General features: G+C 58.5%; 3 protein-coding genes across 8 annotated transcripts; 1 reads left to right on the top strand and 2 right to left on the bottom strand.

Annotated features, from left to right (window-relative positions):
• Window positions 1-275: 275 nt before the first annotated feature.
• Window positions 276-9637, bottom strand: EML3 (EMAP like 3). Of its 6 annotated transcripts, none has more exons than XM_072970112.1 (22): window positions 9347-9637; window positions 8350-8521; window positions 8011-8271; window positions 7806-7916; window positions 6682-6752; window positions 6387-6510; window positions 5994-6164; window positions 5732-5801; window positions 5535-5645; window positions 5193-5288; window positions 4667-4822; window positions 4361-4502; window positions 3773-3924; window positions 3560-3685; window positions 3340-3471; window positions 2818-2885; window positions 2194-2282; window positions 2025-2122; window positions 1818-1905; window positions 1210-1308; window positions 803-933; window positions 276-726 (listed from the first exon to the last, which is right to left on the bottom strand). In XM_072970112.1, the coding sequence occupies exons 1-22, from the start codon at window positions 9366-9368 to the stop codon at window positions 523-525; spliced, it is 2694 nt and encodes an 897-aa protein (XP_072826213.1). In that variant the 5' UTR covers window positions 9369-9637; the 3' UTR covers window positions 276-522. The 6 variants fall into 6 exon arrangements, with proteins under 6 accessions (XP_072826213.1, XP_072826214.1, XP_072826216.1 ...); XM_072970113.1 differs by having other exon boundaries at window positions 8011-8268; window positions 9347-9636; XM_072970115.1 differs by having other exon boundaries at window positions 6682-6749; window positions 8011-8268; window positions 9347-9493.
• Window positions 9638-9841: 204 nt separating this feature from the next.
• On the top strand, window positions 9842-12035 carry ROM1 (retinal outer segment membrane protein 1). Its single transcript, XM_072970121.1, has 3 exons — window positions 9842-10780; window positions 11155-11401; window positions 11508-12035. Exons 1-3 carry the CDS (start codon window positions 10191-10193, stop codon window positions 11724-11726), a joined length of 1056 nt encoding a protein of 351 aa, XP_072826222.1. The 5' UTR covers window positions 9842-10190; the 3' UTR covers window positions 11727-12035.
• A 146-nt stretch (window positions 12036-12181) lies between these two features.
• On the bottom strand, window positions 12182-16815 carry B3GAT3 (beta-1,3-glucuronyltransferase 3). Its single transcript, XM_006214858.3, has 5 exons — window positions 16522-16815; window positions 15213-15387; window positions 13547-13907; window positions 13092-13382; window positions 12182-12685 (listed from the first exon to the last, which is right to left on the bottom strand). Exons 1-5 carry the CDS (start codon window positions 16601-16603, stop codon window positions 12587-12589), a joined length of 1008 nt encoding a protein of 335 aa, XP_006214920.1. The 5' UTR covers window positions 16604-16815; the 3' UTR covers window positions 12182-12586.
• Window positions 16816-16918: the final 103 nt, after the last annotated feature.

The raw sequence follows: 16918 nt of genomic DNA on the forward strand, positions 1-16918 counted from the left end.
CTCGGCTATTTCCGTTGTTGCTCGGCCCCGCCTCTGAGGGCCGGAGGGGAGTTGGGCTTAACTCTCTCCTGGCCCAAGCCCTTGCAGCTCTAGCTGTGGCCCCAAAAGACTCCAAGCGCTTTTGCGCTTCGCAGGGTTATTTGCAAGTGGCTTCGCCTGTTATTTGCATGAAAGGTCTACGCTCCCTCACCCTTTCCGCTTTCCCCTTTTCCTTCATCCCCACCCGTACAGAGCCCCAAGGCGCCCAGCCGCGCGCCCCACAAAAGGACCGGGAGGAGACTTTGCTTTTGGTTTATTGCCCCTCAGCAGGCAGCGGGAGTCAGGGCCCAGGCTGGGGCTGCCCGGCTCAGCCACCGGGTCTATACAGTGTGTGCAGGGGTGCCGTTCGCCCCCTCCAGGGAAATGCGCTTTCGGGAATGTCTCGAAGTCGAGGACAGAGTCGGCCCCGGTCCTGGGGGATTTGGGTGGGGCGGCGCCACGCTGCAAGGCCGGTGGGTCCCGTCGGGTCCCGTTCGGCAGCGGTCAGACGTCGAGAGAGGAGGCGGGCGACAGGGAGGGGGTTCGAGAAGGCGTGGCGGGCGCCGGCCCCGCGCCCCCAGCACCCAGCACTCGCCACTGGAAGATGCTGGCGTCCTTGCCGCCCAGCGAGACGAGATGCGAGTCGTCGTGCGTGAAGCGGACGCTGGTCACGTGGCTGCCGTGACCACCGTACACGAGGCTCGGCGCCTGGGCAGGAGGGAAGGTCGAGCTGCAGCAACTGCGGGAGACCCCAGGCCCTGCCACCTGACCCGGGAAGCCTCACCTTGGCGCGCGCGCACGGGTACTGGAAGAGGTGCACTTTGCAGAAGTCGTCGGCCACAGCCACCACGCGCTCGTTGTGAGAGCGGCACAGGGAGTTGATGTCCGTTCCATCCGAGCCATCCGGCCACACACCTACCACAGCGGCTGGCCTCAGCTCGGCCTCCCCCACTTCCCGCCACCCACGGCCCAGAGCTGCACCACTTCCGGCGCTCAGGCAGCCCAGCCATCCACCCGCTGCGTTCCAGGCAATCTTTCCCAGTCCCCAGGGCCGGCCTGAAGGGCCTCCTGGGCTGGACCTGCTGGTTTCTTGACGCCCACCCCACTACACATGCCCAGCATTCCGAGCCCGAGGCGGGCTGCACCTTGCCCCCCCCAACGGCTCCCGCAGGGTTCCGAGGCCCTGCTCACCGTAGACGTGGAAGCCTAGCACGCAGGTGTACGTGGCCCACTCCCGGTCTCGGCTCTCATAGCGATTCCTCAGCAGCTTACAGCCTCCAGCCACGTCCCCTGGGGAGAGGGAGCCCACCCAGCTCAACTCTCACTCTGCCCTCAGTCGGCAAGATGCCAAGTTGGAAGAACTGGCTTGAGACAGTAGCATGTGATCTCATCATGGTAGTCCTCAGCCCAGGGCAAAACCTAGCCCCATGTACTCAGCAGAAGTTCTCCTAACAGTTTCTCATCAGTGCCTGCTTCCTATATTAGCCAGTCCCTCCACACCTGTCCTGAGAAACTTTTCCAAAACAATCTTCTCAGTGCATTTTTCAACTCCCCCAAGGCCTTGTGGGAACAAGACATGGTGTAAAACTGTGTGGGTTTTTTTGTCCAAATGACAAAATTTTTCCTGTGTAGAATTCTGACTCCACTTCAACTCATCTCTACCTCCCTCTCTGACAGCACCTGCCCCTGAAGCTCCCCCACATCTTCTCCTTCACCCCCTCCCAACCAGGGAACACACACATACAAATAAAGCCCACCCCAGTTACCCTCTCCCCATACCCTCCCCTACTGTCACTCACAGTAAAGGATCTCATAGTCCCCAGAATTGGACATGATGAAGTTCCCATCCTTGGACCAGTCAAGGTGCGTGATGAAGCTGGAGTGACCCTGGGAGCAAGGGTCAAGAGACTAAAAATGTAGCCACCATTTCCCATCCCCTGACCCTCCTGAAGTGCATTAGTTTACCTGCTATGGCAATGCCCCACCCTCCACCCCAGCTTCCTCACCACACAGCGGCCAAAGCGGCTGGACTTGGCACCATCACTGGAAACACTATAGATGTAGATCATGTTGTCATGGGAACCGATGGCCAGGTACAACCCATCTACAAAGACAGTCACTCAGAGAGGGAAGGGCCAGGGACAAGGCTAGGTCCAGGGTAGGGGTGGCTCCCACCTGGGCTGTATCGGACCACTGAGAGCTGTTCATTGCCATCAGTGATGTCGGACACGATCTCTCTGGTCTCTGTGTCCAAAACTAGCCACCTGGAAGGGGGGTGGGTGGTGGAAAGCAGGTGTAAGGACACCTGTCCTGAGCAGGGTGGGGGCTGGCAATGCAGAGACACCCACAGAAAGGCTATCATGTAGACAGAGAGGTTGCCATTGCATTCTGCCAGGAAACGGGAAGGGGCCAAGAGCAGATAAAAGCTGAGGGCTCCTGACGCTGTCTGAAAAGGAGTAGAGGGGCCCAACTACAAGGGCCTTGTGGAGCCTGTGAGCTTGTCACTTCCCTGTGTTAGTCTCCCCTTTGCCCCTCCCATCCCCATTGTGTTTCTATCCCAACCTGCCTCCTCCTCCACTCCCAGGCTTGGAGGGGAGAGTGGATGGGGGAGGGTGTGATGACAGTTGCCACAGGAGAGCAGGGGAGACCCGAGCTGCAGGGAAAGCACTGAGAAGTGGAAGGTGCAGGTGGGGCTCCTGAGCAGGCAGCGATCACACTCCTCCACCCGCCCCCACCATCACCAGAAGCCCTTCCCATACCTTCTGCTTTCCCCTCCCAGGAGTCCTGGCTCCCTCTCACCTCCCCGTGTTCAGTCCTACGGCCACAACTGCCCCACTGGGGTGGAAGTCAGCACAGAGACCAGTCTCCTGGGAGGGGGGAGAAGGTGAATTCAAGAAGATGCCTTTCTAGTGAGAGAACCAATATGGATACCTTGTCATCTTGATAACAATGGCAAAGCCTCCTCCTCCCAAGGAGGAGAGAGACAGAAGACCTGGGATGGAGGTAGGGTGTCACTGGAGCCTATATAGAGGTGCTACTCAAAATACTTAACAACCAGAACTGACACCTCCAGCTGTGCCAGAGATCAACCATTATTTGCTGGATCCAGGGGAGGTCTGAGGGTTGCAGGGAGGGCAGTGCTCAGGGGGCACTGGAGGCATCACTGTACAGAAGAATGAGTATTTCAGCAGCCAGTGCAGCCACGCCAGTACAAACTGCCTGCCTCTGGGAGCAGAAGGGAAGGGGATGTTGGGGAAGGAGTGGAGGCCACAGGAGTCACAGTGGATGTGACGTTGAGGGTCCAGGGACACAGAGCTCTACCTTGAGGTCAATGCTCCAGGCCAGTGCATGGCCCTCCCCATCCCATAGGCAGAGCTGCCGGTCATGGCCACAAGTGAGGAAACGGTTCTGGAAGGGATGTGTGCAGAGCCCCCAGAGCTCATCCGTGTGACCCTGCAGCAGAGCATGGGCTGTCACCTCTGCCCCTCCCCAACCTCTCTTCCCCTCCTGTTCCCCCGAAGCCCTTGCCTCTCCCGCCAACCTGGATTACAGGGGAGAAGCCCTGGGCCAGATCTCCCCTCAGCAATGCATTCTTCGTGGTTCCCACCAGCAGCTCAGAGCCAGGTCCCTCTGCGATGGCCCGCACGGCGCCAAAGTGTTCGGGAATCTGAGGAGTGGTGGTAGAAAGTCAGGGGCCCAGGGACCATTCCTCTTCCATTCCCCCTCCTTCCCTTGGGCCCCACCCAGCCCTCACCTCAGCCTCCTGGAGGGCCACCAGCCCTGGCCCCCACTGGACCAGCCGGCGGTCCCGCCCACCACCACTCAGCACAGTCCCGTCCCGCCGGAGACACAAGGCGAAGATGGAACCTTCGTGAGCATGGGCCTGGGCCACAATCCCGTAGGTCTCTGTTGGCAAAGTCTTGGGTGGGTCATGCTTTTGGGATGCAGGGAAGTAGGGAACAGGAACAGCCTAGGCTGTCATAATAGAGTCATAACCCCCAGCTGTTGAGTGCCCACTTAATTCTGTCTCTGACTCTCAGCTCTTTTTCTTTCCAGTTTACAGACTGGACAACCAATACTTAAAGATGTGAGATAACTTCCTAAAGGCCAGACAACTAGAGGCAACACTGGGATTTGAACCCAGGATCTGGCAGACTCCAAAGCCCTTGCCCTTTCCCTTTGCTGAGCTACCCCCTACCTTTCTAGACTGGACCCCCAGAGGACCCCACCCTCCAATAGAGCACTACCATCTCTCAAGGTAAAAAGATGGGAAATCCTCTCCTCTGTTTCCACAGACCCTCTGGAGAACTAGCCTTCCCAGATGCCATACCCAGCCACATACCTTTGGCCCCACCCCGGCCTGGGGTCCTGGAATCTGAGAGGCTCCGCCCCCAGGTGAGAATGTTCCCCTCTGAGTCCCCAGTGAGAATATCTCCATCCGGGAGGAACACAAAGCAGGGAATAAACTTGGGTTTCTTGTATTTCTAGGGGGCGAGGTGAGCAGAGAGTAGAAGTCAAAGGGTAGGGTGAAGACTAAAAGTCCAGGGGCAGTTGGGAGTTGGGTCTCATTAGGGTCTATGGTCCTCAGACCAATACTTCCATGTGCACTCTGCCCACGCCCACCACCCTGCACCCATCCATGCCTCACCCCAAAGACACCCTGCTTCCTGGTGAGGGTCCCACACCCAGGAAGCCCTGCTCCGCCACTCCAGGTCCAGAAGTGGACGTGGGACTTCCCGCTGGTGACGATGCAGCTGCTGTCCCGAGGGCTGAAGCCAACGGCCAGGACGGAGTCATTCGTGCTCTAAAAGGAGGATACTAGATTCAGCCACCCGAGCCCTGCACACCTTCATTTTACCTGCCTCTCTTCAACTGGCATCCTGACAAATGGTTGGCGGAAGTCCGGAAACCCCAAGACAACACTTTCCAAGGCCCCAGTCCCCTAGAAGCGCCACTCCCAGTCACTCATGATTAATCACCCTCGTGCCTGACATGCTGTCTCTCCCAAAGTCAGAACTTCTGCCATCCCCACTTCACAGCCTCAGAGAGGCCAGGAGGCTTGCTCCGGGGGACTCAGCCAGAAAGGAAGTCCTTACGGGGAACCAGAAGCTCTCAGCACACTCTACTCCCAGCTCCCCATCCTCAGTGCCCTCCAGGCCACCAGGTAGCCTCACCTTGATCTCAGCCAGCTTCGTGCCCCGGCCGCAGTCCCACACTGACAGCATGTGCTCATTGGAATCATCCACCACACAGAGGAAAGCACCCTGATCCTGAGGAGAGAGGACACATCAGAGGGACTGAGCTGGGGCTGGAGGCCACAGGGTTCACGGTCTGAATTAGGCAAGGGGCGCCATGACAGGCCAGACCGAGGGAGGAGAGGTGGCCACGTGTCTCTTAGGAGAACCGGCCAGGCAGGGCTCAGGAGGGCCAGAATCTCTGAGGCTTCCTGGTGAAGGGCAAGAAGGGGGTTCCCAGACAAGGAAGATGGGGGCCTCAAGGCTCTGGGGCCAGCTCACCGCAACTGAGAAGGCCAGGGCCCCTACACCCCGCTCGAAGGCCCCCAGTCCGATCTCCTGCAGCTTCAGCAGCGTCTCTGAGTCCCAAACGTGAACCACAGGCTGCAGGGGCTGGTGGAGGAGAAGGAGTCAGGGGTGTGAGGGAAAGCTGGGCTGGGAAGTCGTCCTGTCTTCCTGGTGTTTGCCTGGGGCCTTACCTTTCCATCCTTATCCACTCCAGCTGTCTGTCCTGAGGCTACACGCACACCATCAGGGTGAACAGCCAGGCTAAGTGGGGGAGGAGACACTCTAGGGAAGGGGGTCAGTCACTCAAGACCACCCGGAATACCTTCTCTACGCTTGCAGAGCAGCAAGGCCACTCTCCTCTCCTGCTCCTTCACACCCCTCCGGACCCTCTCCCTGTCAGGCCCACCATCCCCATGCCTTGAGCTGCCAGCTCCCAAGCCCCAGGACCCTCACCATCGAACGCAGTCCGTGTGCCCCCGGTAATGTCTCTGGCCGCCACCTCCAGGACCCCCTGGGCCTCCCCCAGGCCGGTATAGCACCACCACACAGGCGATAAAGTAGACCACCTCCCCAGAGCGCAGCACAAACAGATTAGAGCGGGAGTCACGACCCCTGTACCCATAACTGGAGTGGGGCTCGTGGTCAAGGAAAGGGTCAGATCAAGGGCAGGATGAGGAAAAAGGGAGGACAGGGCCTCTGGCTGGCAGCACCAATGGCCTAGGAGGTTAGGGAAGGATTCAGGGGCTCCGTCTCCTTGCAGACCCAGGAGAAAACCATAAAGAAGTGGGGGAGGGAGGTCCCAAGACGGGAAAGGTGGTTCCCATGGGACTGGAGGGGGCAGGATACACCCAGTCAAGGCTGAGGGTCTCCGGGGGTGGGCCGCTGGGCAGCTCCTCAAGGCTGCGGATGCCAGACGGGATGTACATGGTAATGGGGCGGCCACGAAGGAACATCTTCACTGAGATGCCTTCTACAGAGAAAAGGAGGGGGTGTCAAACACCACCCTGGAGCTTCCCCTCCAGGGAAGCCAGAGCAGAACTCGACCCACCACACCTCCTGGGTTCCCCCAAATAGCTCCTGGGACTGTAGCCCAAATCCTAACCCCATCGTCCAAGTTCTCCCAGCTCCCTCTGTAACATACCTAAATTATAATTGCTCCTCCGAGATCCAGGACCCCCAGGGCTGGAGAGGGGGTCTTTTCCCCCGCGGCTGCTGGGAAGAGAGAAAAGCACATGGACCGAGGTCAGGTCCCAAGACGTAAGCGGAGAGGGGGGAGGGGCAGGACACAGGGAAGGGGATTACTCTAGAGATCACAGCCACCCCTGCAGGCTTTCAGTTTGCATCGTTAGCAATCGGGGCTCGAAAGTAGATGGGGACTTTGAGCTCCATTTAAGAGATAAGTGAGTGAGGCTAAAGGAGCTGCGTGCACAGTACAAAAGCCTGTAAGAGGCAGTGTGGAGTGACACTTTCCTCTAGACCACCAGGACCCTGGCTAGCAACCTTTCCATTTCCCCATCTGTAAAATGGGACCTAAGTGAATTCAGAACACACATCAGCCCTGCCTTTCAGAAATCTGAGAGGGAAGCAAGAAAGTCCTTGTCTCTCAAGAGGAAGGTGACAAGTGAATTCCAGAGATGACTGTCACTAGATGGTAATAAGGTGACAATCTCTCTTCAGAGAACAAAGGAGAGGCCAAGAATAGGGCAAGAAGGAACATTCAGGTGTCCTGGGGCCTGTACACACTAAAAGACAACTGGGCTGGGCCACTAGGACTCCCCCTTGCTCTCTAGAAGTCAAGTCTGGTAGATTGGGGTGAGAGAAGAGGGCTGAAACTCTGAGGACAGTCATCCAGAAAAATCATGGGAGCTTCTGGAAAAGTTCCCTGGAATCTTGTAAGGTACGTTGATATGGTGGAAAAGGGCAGGGGGATTGGAGTCAGGAAGAGTAGGGTGGGAATCCTGACTCTAGCTGTGTGACCCCAGGCAAGTGACTTACCCTCTCTGAGCCTGCTTCCTCACCTGGGCAATGAACAGCATGAGACCACCTACCCCCCAAGGATGTCACGGGGACTGAATGAGATGGAGGAGGTCGAGGGTTTAGCACAGTGCCGGGTACACAGCAGGCGCCCCAGGAGTGCTTGTTCCTTTCTTCCTGTTGGGCAATGAGGTCCCCCCACCCCACCCAGGGAAGTGAAGTGAGGGATGCGGAAAGTCAAGAGCCTGAGCCTGGGGCGGCGGGGCGGGTTGGTGGGGGAGCCTCGCCCACCTCTCTGTGCTCCCTGACCGCAATAACAGGTTGGCCGAGGAAGCTGCCTTCCGGGAGAGTTTCTGTCGAGGCCTCTCTGAGGGGGATGAGGAGGAAGAATTTCTCCGTGGCCTGTTAGGAGCACAGTGAGCAGGTGAAAGTCATTCCCTTTAAATATGCTCCTCAATCCTCCCTCCCCTTCCAGTCTCTGCCCCAGGACGCTTACGTGTCAGTGCGCTGTGGGGGCTGCACCAGCCTGAGGATCCCCGGGGGGCCGGGGGAGCCAGTGCCACTGCTGCTGCTGCCCCCTCCTTCAGACTGGGTCCCACTAGGCTCTTCACTGGCCCCCTGAGGGGCTGGGGGCCCATTGCTCAGGCCGGGGGGTCCAAGGGATGGCTCCATCTCCACCTCTGTCTCCGTCTGGGTGCCTCGGCTCACCAGGGAGGGGCTGCATGTGGGTGGCAGTCCTGGGGGTGCTGCAGGGCTGCTGGGGAGACAGTGCATCAATCTGATGCCCCAAGAGGCCCTGACAAGGAGTAGGAAGGGGGTGTGACAACATGCATACCTGTCCCTAGTAGGGGTTGGTGTACCAAGGTCCTGCAGGGAGGTGGGGGGCACCTGCAGCCGCAGCAGGCGAAGGGCTTCGGCCAAGGCTGCCTTTACCAGCTCCATCTCCTTCTCCTGCACCTGAAGGCGTCGGCTCAAGGACTGCAGGGCCTCCTGAGCAGGACCCTCACCTGGCAAGGGGGCAAGAAGCACTCAGAATGTACCCACTTCCTGGGGGAAGGGTTGAGGGGATTCTGATTTCCCCCAACTTTTCATCTGTCCAGTAGGACTGCCTCCTTCAAGCAGTCCCAGGCTTGGAAGCTCTCCCAGAGGGGAGGAGACGGGTGGTGGAGGATCAAGGGCCTCCTTCTGGCAGGGCAGGCGAGGAACCTGGCAGAGCTCCCTCTCTGCTGCCGTCCCAGCCTCCGCAAAGACAGGGAGTACCATGGAGTACCAGGGGGAAAATATGGAGTACTGCCGAGGAACGTGGGAACCACAGACGGAGTTGCAGTACTGGTGAGGGACGACAGGGCCCAGCCCAGAGACAAGCTCAGGTCTCCAGGGAAGGCAGAGAAACTGAGAAGGGGCACCAGGAGAGAAGGGGGCCACAAGAGTACAGTCACCCTGAGGACTCAGAGGAGAAGAGATCGAGAGTGACAGGAGAGGGTATCAGTGGAGAGCAGAATCATAGTGAAGGTCCCAGGGTAACAGTGGGGGTCAGAAGTAAAAAGACCCAAAATACCAGGAAAAGAGGCCCAGAGTAACACTGGAGGCAGAGCAACTTCGAGGGGCCCAGAGTAACATGGGGGGTAGGATGACGTCGGGCAAGTTCGAAATGATAGCAGGAGGACCCAAGTAACTAGGGAGAGCGACCGGAGTAACAGTGGAGGATGCTCTCAGAGCCCCCGGGCCCGAGGAGCACGCGGGGACGCTCCGGACAACCGTCGGGCAATGGCAGCGCCCGACCGGCCGGCGCTCCGGGAAGGGGCACGCCGCCCGCCCCGCCCCGTACTCACCGGGCCCCCCGGCCCCGTCCATCCGGCCCCCGGCTTGCTCCGAGCGGCGGCGGCGGAGGAGGCGTCTAAGCCGCGGGGGCCATGGCCAGGGTGAGGGGAAGGGGAAGCACCCCGGGGCGCGCGCGCAGGGGTGCCGTGCCACCCCCCGGGGGCGCTGTCGGGCGCGGGGAAAGGGCCTGGAGGGGGCGCTGTGGGGCGGGGGCCGCAGGCTCCAGGGCCCGCTGGGGCCTCGGACTCTCCCGGGACCGTTCTCGGCTCCCGGGGGTGGGGTGGCGGGGCCGTCCCGGGCCCCAGCGCCGCAGCACAAACAGGCGCCGGACGCGGAGCCGCCAGGAAGCGCGGGAGGGGGGGCGGGACGAGGGGGGGCCGGGCCGCCTGGTAACCCCTCCCTGTCCGGGTCTCGCGGCTCAGTACGGGGGCGGGGCCAACCCTCTGACCCCCTGGCCCACTCTGGCCTCCGCCCTCCGGGCCCTTCCGGGATCCTGACCCTCGGACTCCCTGGGGACCTGGGAAGAGCGCAGGCCCTAAGGTCTCCGCCCCCAGTCTCTCTGGGCACGACCCGCCAGCCCCTCCCCACTTCCGCGAGGGGGCAGGGGCGGGGTCACGAAATAGGCCCTTTGCCCGGGGGCGGGGCTTTTCCTAAGGGGCAAAGCCAAGGTATCCCGAATTGCGACTGGCAGGGGACAGGACGTCGGGTTATTAAGGCTGGGGGCGGGAGGATGCCCAGGGTATTGGGGTCAGGGTGGCATTAGCCCAGCTCAAGCCGGGCTGGGCTGACGCAGCATCCTGCCTCGGCCAACCCCTGTCCCTGACAGCTCTGCTCTCCCTTGGGCAGAGATGGGAGATGGCGCCGGTGCTGCCCGTGGTGCTGCCCCTCCAGCCCCGCATCCGTCTGGCACAGGGGCTCTGGCTCCTCTCCTGGCTGCTGGCACTGGTCGGTGGCCTCACCCTCTTCTGTAGCGGGCACCTCCTGGTCCAGCTGCGGCACCTTGGCACATTCTTGGCTCCCTCCTGCCCGTTCGCTACCCTGCCCCAGGTTGCCCTGGCAGCCAGTGCAGTGGCTCTGGGCACAGGACTGGTGGGTTCAGGAGCCAGCAGGGCCAGTCTAGATGCAGCTCAGTACCCTCCCTGGCGTGGGGTCCTGGGCCCACTGCTGGTGGCTGGCACAGCTGGTGGCGGGGGTCTCCTGGTCCTTGCCCTGGGGCTAGCCCTGGTTTTACCTGGAACTCTGGACACAGGACTGGAGGAGGGCCTGGGTACTGCCTTGGCCCACTACAAGGACACAGAGGTGCCCGGACGCTGTCAAGCCAAACGGCTGTTGGATGAGCTGCAGATAAAGCACCAGTGCTGCGGGCGCCATGGATACAAGGATTGGTTTGGGATCCAGTGGGTCAGCAGCCGTTACCTGGACCCCAATGACCAAGACGTGGTTGAGTGAGTGATTTGCTTCTCCCCTCTTCTTCCTCCTCCTCCTTCTCCTCTTTCTCCCTCAGAACCCCACCTCACCCGGATGGGCAATAGAGTCAAGTGATTGAGAGAATGGGGTACCGCTCAGCCATGTATTAGCTGTGTGACCCAGGGTGTGTTACGAAACTGCTCTGGGCCCATTTCCTCTTCTGTAGGTTGGAGATGATAATAGAACCGATCTTCCAGAGTTGTGAAGATAAGTGAATTATGCAAGCCTAGTACATACTAAAGCAGTCAGTAAATGTGTCCTCATTTTCCCCTTCTGAACTCCTGTGCCCTGCAGCTCTTCCCCAAGGCGTCTCTCTCCAGACCTCCTAACCCGCCCACCTCTCCCTTTGCAGCCGGATCCAGAGCAATGTGGAAGGCCTATATCTGATTGATGGGGTCCCTTTCTCCTGCTGCAACCCCCACTCACCCAGGCCTTGCCTGCAAAGCCAGCTCTCAGACCCCCACGCCCACCCTCTCTATGATCCCCGACAACCCAACCTAAACCTCTGGGCCCAAGGATGCCATGGGGTGCTGCTGGGGTACCTGCAGGGGCTGGCAAGCACACTGGGCAACCTGTTGGCTGTTACCTTCCTGCTGCAGGTGAGTCAGCAAAGTGTCTGAGGCCTCCTCCTCAGGGGGCCTCTGACCCAGGGGCCCCTGGAACTGCTGACCCTCACTGACCTCTTGCCCCTTGCTTTTCCCACAGGCTTTGGTGCTCCTGGGCCTGCGGTACCTCCAGACGGCACTGGAGGGCCTTGGAGGAGTCATTGATGGGGAGGGAGAGGCTCAGGGCTATCTCTTTCCCGGTGGGCTGAAAGACATGCTGAAAACAGTATGGCTACAGGGTGGGGTGGCCCACCGGCCAGCACCTGAGGAGGCCCCACCAGAAGAGGCACCTCCCAAGGAGGGTCCATCTGAGGTCTAGTGGCCTGGAGCTTTGGGTGGGGATGAGGAGTAGGGGGAAGGGGAGGGATGGACAATTCTGGAAACCTCACACCTCCCTACCGGGCTCCAGGTTAGGGAGGGGGGAATCTCTGGGATTAGAAGGGTTAAGGATAGTCACTGAGCCAGACTTGGGTAGGGGAGAAAACAAGGTATCCTAGGGCCTAACCCATGGCCAAAACCACCAGGGAACAGAAAAAACAAAAACCAAAAAACAGGGTGGTAAGAAAGTAATACGGGACGGACTGGAGACTGCTCTGGTGCACAGACTTAATAAAGCTTTTGGACTGAAGCCACTGACCTTTCTCTTCAAGGGGGTGGGGGCTCCTGAGAGAACCGATGCCTGTCTATTAGGGAAGCCAGGACTCTGGGGTTTTGACTCTGGTAAGGATCAAATGCAAGCAGCAGATGTGGGAAGTGAAGGAAAACATAGGAACCTCCAGGTTGAGAGTTTTTATTCTGGAGGTAGCAAGGGGGGGTCTGCATGCTCAGGTGGGGAGGGTCCAGTCCAGCTCCTCCAGCCCCCCAGTGCATGCCCAGCCCCAATAAGTTACCCAGTTACTCAGCCACCCTCCCTCCTGAGTCTGTCTGTCCTTCTGCTCCACCTCAGACAGAGCCCATCTGGCTCAATACAAGGGCTACTTGTCCCTAGCCTGTGGGCAGTGCCACCTGGCAGGCTGGGGGAGGGGAGAAGCAGCTGGGCCACGCCCTGGGGCTGAAGGGGCAGAGGAGCCAACCCTGGCTCTGAGGGACTGAGACTGGGAAAACCACATCCTGGGCAGGCCAGGGGCCCAGTCCCACAGGTCTGTGCCTGATGAGGTGGTGGGCAGGGGAGGACCACCGTCACACCTCAACAGCTGGGTCTGAGCCTCGGCCCTGCCGCTGTAGCTGCTCCTCCTGCTTCATCTTGGGTTTCTCTGTCCGCGTATGCCACACCAGAACCTGTCCCAGGAAAGGTTCAGTTAGAGCCAGGCCCAGCCACAGCCAGGCCTCTGGTGTGCTACTCAGTGCAGAGCAGATTCTCCAACCCCATCTACACACACCATGTTGGCTGCCAAGTCTGAAGGGCAGGGTGGAGGGAGGCTTTAGTGCCTCTAAAATGCGACTTAATCCCTTACTCTCTCTGTGCCACATGGGTGCCCCAGAGACAGAGTGGCAGGAAACCACTTTCCTTCTCTGGCTCCCAGCTTGCCCTTCAGTAGAGTGAGCAAGTTTGAATCTGAGCTCTGAAGGGTCTCTCCTGGTTCAAACACCCATCCATGATCCTGCTCCCCAGGGCCTCACTCCATTTCTCCCATCACCATCCATCCCAGAGGCAGATTTCTTTTGCCCACCTCCATCCCCTTACCCGAGTGCAGTTAGCAGCCCGTGGTTCCAGGTCCTTGGGATCTACAAGGTGGCTCAGGAGACTGCTCTCCAGGTGGCCCCGAGGAGCCGTAGCATCAAAGCGGGCATTGGGCTTAGCCAATAGCAAGGGCAGGGCGACAGCAAATCCTGCCATATCCACTGGGAAGGGCCTGTTGGGCTCCCATGCCGTGTGGAATCCCACCACCCGGCCATCCTGTACTCGAGGGCCCTCGAATCGCAGGCCGCCCACCAGCCCCACGGGCCACACTGAGACTCCACGGGTCCAGCGCATCTAACAGAAGTCAGGAGAGAAGAAACAGACAGGAGGTGGCCCAGGGGAACAAGAGGAAAGACCACTTGAGTCACTCTGCCCTGCTGCTCCCCACTCCTTACCCGGAGAAAAAGATGAAGCTGGCCCCACCCAGCCTGTTTCCCCATCCCCATCCCAGTGCTCACCTCTTCAAAGAGTTCTCGGCTGTAGGTGTTGTCATCGTCAGCAAAGTACACGACTCCCCGGGTCCCTGGTGGGGGTGGGTCCTTCTCTCCCCCTACAGCACCCCCTCCACTCCGGAGCCAATCCAGGGCCCTGTTCCGTTGCTCTACACCTCGGGGCCGAACCCAGCCTGGCTCGCCCTCCCGAAGCCGCTGGGCCTTGGGGGTGAGGACCACCAGGTGTGTGAAGAGGAGGCCAGAGGCAGCCAGTAGCCCTGAGACCAATGGGGTGGGGCCCTCAGCATCCTCCACTAGCAGCCAATGCAGCCGGGGCACCAGGCTCAGGGTCTGGGACAGCCGCACCAGCTCCGCCTTCTGCACCAGCCTGCAGGGGGAAAGATGCAGCAGGAGGGAAAGCGGTAGGCATTAATTGCCCACTCCAGCAGGTACGTATAGCTTCTCCTGGGCCACTCCGAGCACCCTCCATGACCTTTCTCTCACCACTACCCAAACTTCCTTTCATCCTGTCAGTTTCACTCTGTCACTCACCCGCCCTGTTCTTCTAATCCATATCTGTCACTCACCTCTGTCAACCCCCAGGGCTGTGACTGTAGAAGATTATAAATTAAGGGCACAAGCTTTGAAATCAGATCTGGGTTTGAATGCCAGCTTTGTAACTTATTAGGTGAGATACCTGGGGAAATGGTGCCATTCCCCAAGCCTCAGTTTCCCTGGCTATAAAATGGGAATAATAATGCTTTACAACACTACACTTTTAAAGATCATAACTTTTTAGAATATCAGTAAGACCAGATACTTTGCCTCCTGTGCTTGGGTTTCCAGGTAGTGGAGTATTAGAGGAGCCCCTTGACTCATTGCTCTTCATGGGAGGAAGATTTATCCAAGTTTAGACAAAGAACTGGGAAAGTGGGGCCCAATCTCTTGTAGGCTTCTTTATCTTTCAGATGGGCCTGCCCACCCCACCACTGGTGGTGAGTGTGAGGAGGGGGAGAGGGTCTAGAGATGGGTCAGCCATCTGATTACAGGGAGGTGTTAGCAAGCCCTTTTGGCTACAGATCCAAAACCACTGTTCCCCAGGTGGTTTGTATCAGTAATAAAGCTACATTTTATCTTAAAAAAAAAAAAGGAACACACTTAGCACAGTGTGTGGCAGAGAGTAAACACTGTAAATAATAGCTGGGGTAACTATTTCTAGACCCTGGTATGACTATAGAGCCAAACCCTTTTCTGCTTCAGTTTAGTCAGAGGTTCTCAAACTTTCTCACCAAAGGATCCCAAGGAGAGTGAACTCACTGGCAAGCTCAGGATTTCTTTGCAACTTTATTGTTCTATCTTAAAATTTCTCAGGGATTTTGTGTTCATCGCACATCCTTGTCTATTTTATTTTATTGACTTATTTTAATGGTGGTACTGGGGATTGAACCCAGGACCTCATGCATGTTAAGCACACACTCTACCACTCTACCGCTGAGCTATTACCACCCTATCCCTCTCTATTTTAATAGGAAAACATTTTCCCATCAATCTTTCGGCAACGATAGGGTTCAGTTAGCCTGTCGTTCAGCATGCTCTAGTTTGAGGAATATTCCCTGGCCCAGCACCTCCCCAAACTCATCATCAACCACGACCTCTTGGTCCATGCAGGTCTTGGGTGCACCAGAGACCATACCTGGCATAGGTGGGGGTAACAACATAGATAGTAGGCAGAGCCTCGGGTTCAGGGGGCTGGGCAGGGGCAGGGGGTGGGCGACGGAGATCGGCTTGTAGCTGGGAAATCCTCAGATCCTTCTGCCGAAGCTGCTCTGCTGCTGCCCGCAAGGGAGGGAGGCAGTCACACGGCTGGCCTGGTCCCGGGAAGCAGGGATGGGGGCAGAGAACCACAGCATGTTCAGCATCCCAAAGGGCCATAACCTTCTCATTCAACTAGCTAATGCAGGACTCTCCTTACAACTTCTCTAACAGGCTTTCTACATGTACTCTGGCGGTAGGGAACTTCATGTTTCAATTAGCAGCCTCTCTCCAACTTCAATAATTTCATCCATTACCATTTTCATTTGGCTATTGAGCTGATTATCTGCCTCCATCCCTTCTACCTTCTGGTCCTTAATTTTGCCTTCTGGAGCTGTAAAGAACAAGTTGATCTCCTAAAACAGGACAGTCTCTGAAATACCTGAGGATCATGAAGTGGCCCAGTCTCTAAATCCCTGTATAAGAGGCAGGGTTCAATCTGTTCCATTGGCTATATGACCAAAGACTCATTAAATTCACTGATTCCATTATTGGATAAATATTTATTGAATGCTCCTCCTGGGAGGCACTGCCTTATGCCCCGGATGTAGCAGGAAACCAAACAGACATGGTCCCTGCCCTCATGGAGGTTTCAGTTTAGTGGAGGAGGTAGACACTAAGCAAAGGAACAAATTAATAAAAGTCATTAGAAACTATAGTAAGGGCCAGGAAGAAAACAAGCAGGAGAGAAACTAGAAGAGAATCCAGAAAAACAAGAGTTACTTTAGCTAAGGTGGTCAGGGAAGGCCACTGTGAGGCGGTGACATTTGAGCTGAGACCTGAAGAATGAGAAAGGCAGCTGGGAAAGACCTGGGAGAGAAGCACTACAGGCAGACGGAACAGGTTAAGTGCTTAAGAACAATGAGCGTGGGGGTTTCAAGAAACTGTCATGAAGCCAATGTGGCCAGAGCAGAGCGAGCGGGAGGGGAAGGAAAAGGGGCTGGACAGGCAGAAGGAGGCAGGATCATGCGGGGCCTTGCAGGCTCTGGGAAGGAGTCTGATTTCACCCGAGGTGCCGCGGGCAGCTGCGGTGCGTTCTAGAGAGGGGAGTGCGCCCAGAGGCCGCAGAGAGCTGCGAGAGGGCCGTGCCGGATGAATGGGGTCTACGCGGGGGTTCATCCCCAGGGCGGGACGCACGGCGGCGGGTGACCTCGGGCCGGTCCGCCGCACCCCTGCCCCGCCCCGCTCACCGAGCTGCACCAGCGCGTAGAGGAGGCCGGCGATCGACACCAGGAAGTAGGCGAGGAACACGTTCTTCAGCTTCAGCTTCATGGCCGCGCCGCCGCCGGCGCCGGGGCAGGCGGAGTCCGGCGGGGACTAGGGATCCCCGCCCGACGCCCGCCACCCCGCAAGCCCCGCCCCTGCAGCGGCCCCGCCCCGTGCCCCGCCCTCCACACGCTCCTCTTGACCAGCTCCCGGCAGCTGGGAGCTGGCGTCGCCCGTCCGGGCCCACTTCCGGTCAGTTTGCACACCCCCCTCCCTCCGGGTTAATTTCCGGTCCCACCACCTAGTTCTGGGAACCACGGGAGTGGGTGACGTCATATCCGGCGTGTCAGGCGCGCGTGGCCGGCGGTCAGAAGCCAGGTA

Source organism: Vicugna pacos, chromosome 10 (genome assembly GCF_048564905.1).
Source record: "Vicugna pacos chromosome 10, VicPac4, whole genome shotgun sequence".
Taxonomy (NCBI): domain Eukaryota; kingdom Metazoa; phylum Chordata; class Mammalia; order Artiodactyla; family Camelidae; genus Vicugna; species Vicugna pacos.

Coding starts and splice junctions, on each gene's coding strand:
- B3GAT3 (XM_006214858.3), bottom strand. CDS start 16,603: ATGAAGCTGAAGCTGAAGAACGTGTTCCTCGCCTACTTCCTGGTGTCG. Junction 13,383..13,546: donor GCCGAGAACTCTTTGAAGAG/GTGAGCACTGGG, acceptor GACTTCTGTTAG/ATGCGCTGGACCCGTGGAGT. Junction 12,686..13,091: donor GGGCTGCTAACTGCACTCGG/GTAAGGGGATGG, acceptor TTCCTGGGACAG/GTTCTGGTGTGGCATACGCG.
- ROM1 (XM_072970121.1), top strand. CDS start 10,191: ATGGCGCCGGTGCTGCCCGTGGTGCTGCCCCTCCAGCCCCGCATCCGT. Junction 10,781..11,154: donor AATGACCAAGACGTGGTTGA/GTGAGTGATTTG, acceptor CTCCCTTTGCAG/CCGGATCCAGAGCAATGTGG. Junction 11,402..11,507: donor CTGTTACCTTCCTGCTGCAG/GTGAGTCAGCAA, acceptor CTTTTCCCACAG/GCTTTGGTGCTCCTGGGCCT.
- EML3 (XM_072970112.1), bottom strand. CDS start 9,368: ATGGACGGGGCCGGGGGGCCCG. Junction 8,522..9,346: donor GGACGGGGCCGGGGGGCCCG/GTGAGTACGGGG, acceptor CCCCCTTGCCAG/GTGAGGGTCCTGCTCAGGAG. Junction 6,753..7,805: donor CGGTCAGGGAGCACAGAGAG/GTGGGCGAGGCT, acceptor CTCTCTTCCCAG/CAGCCGCGGGGGAAAAGACC.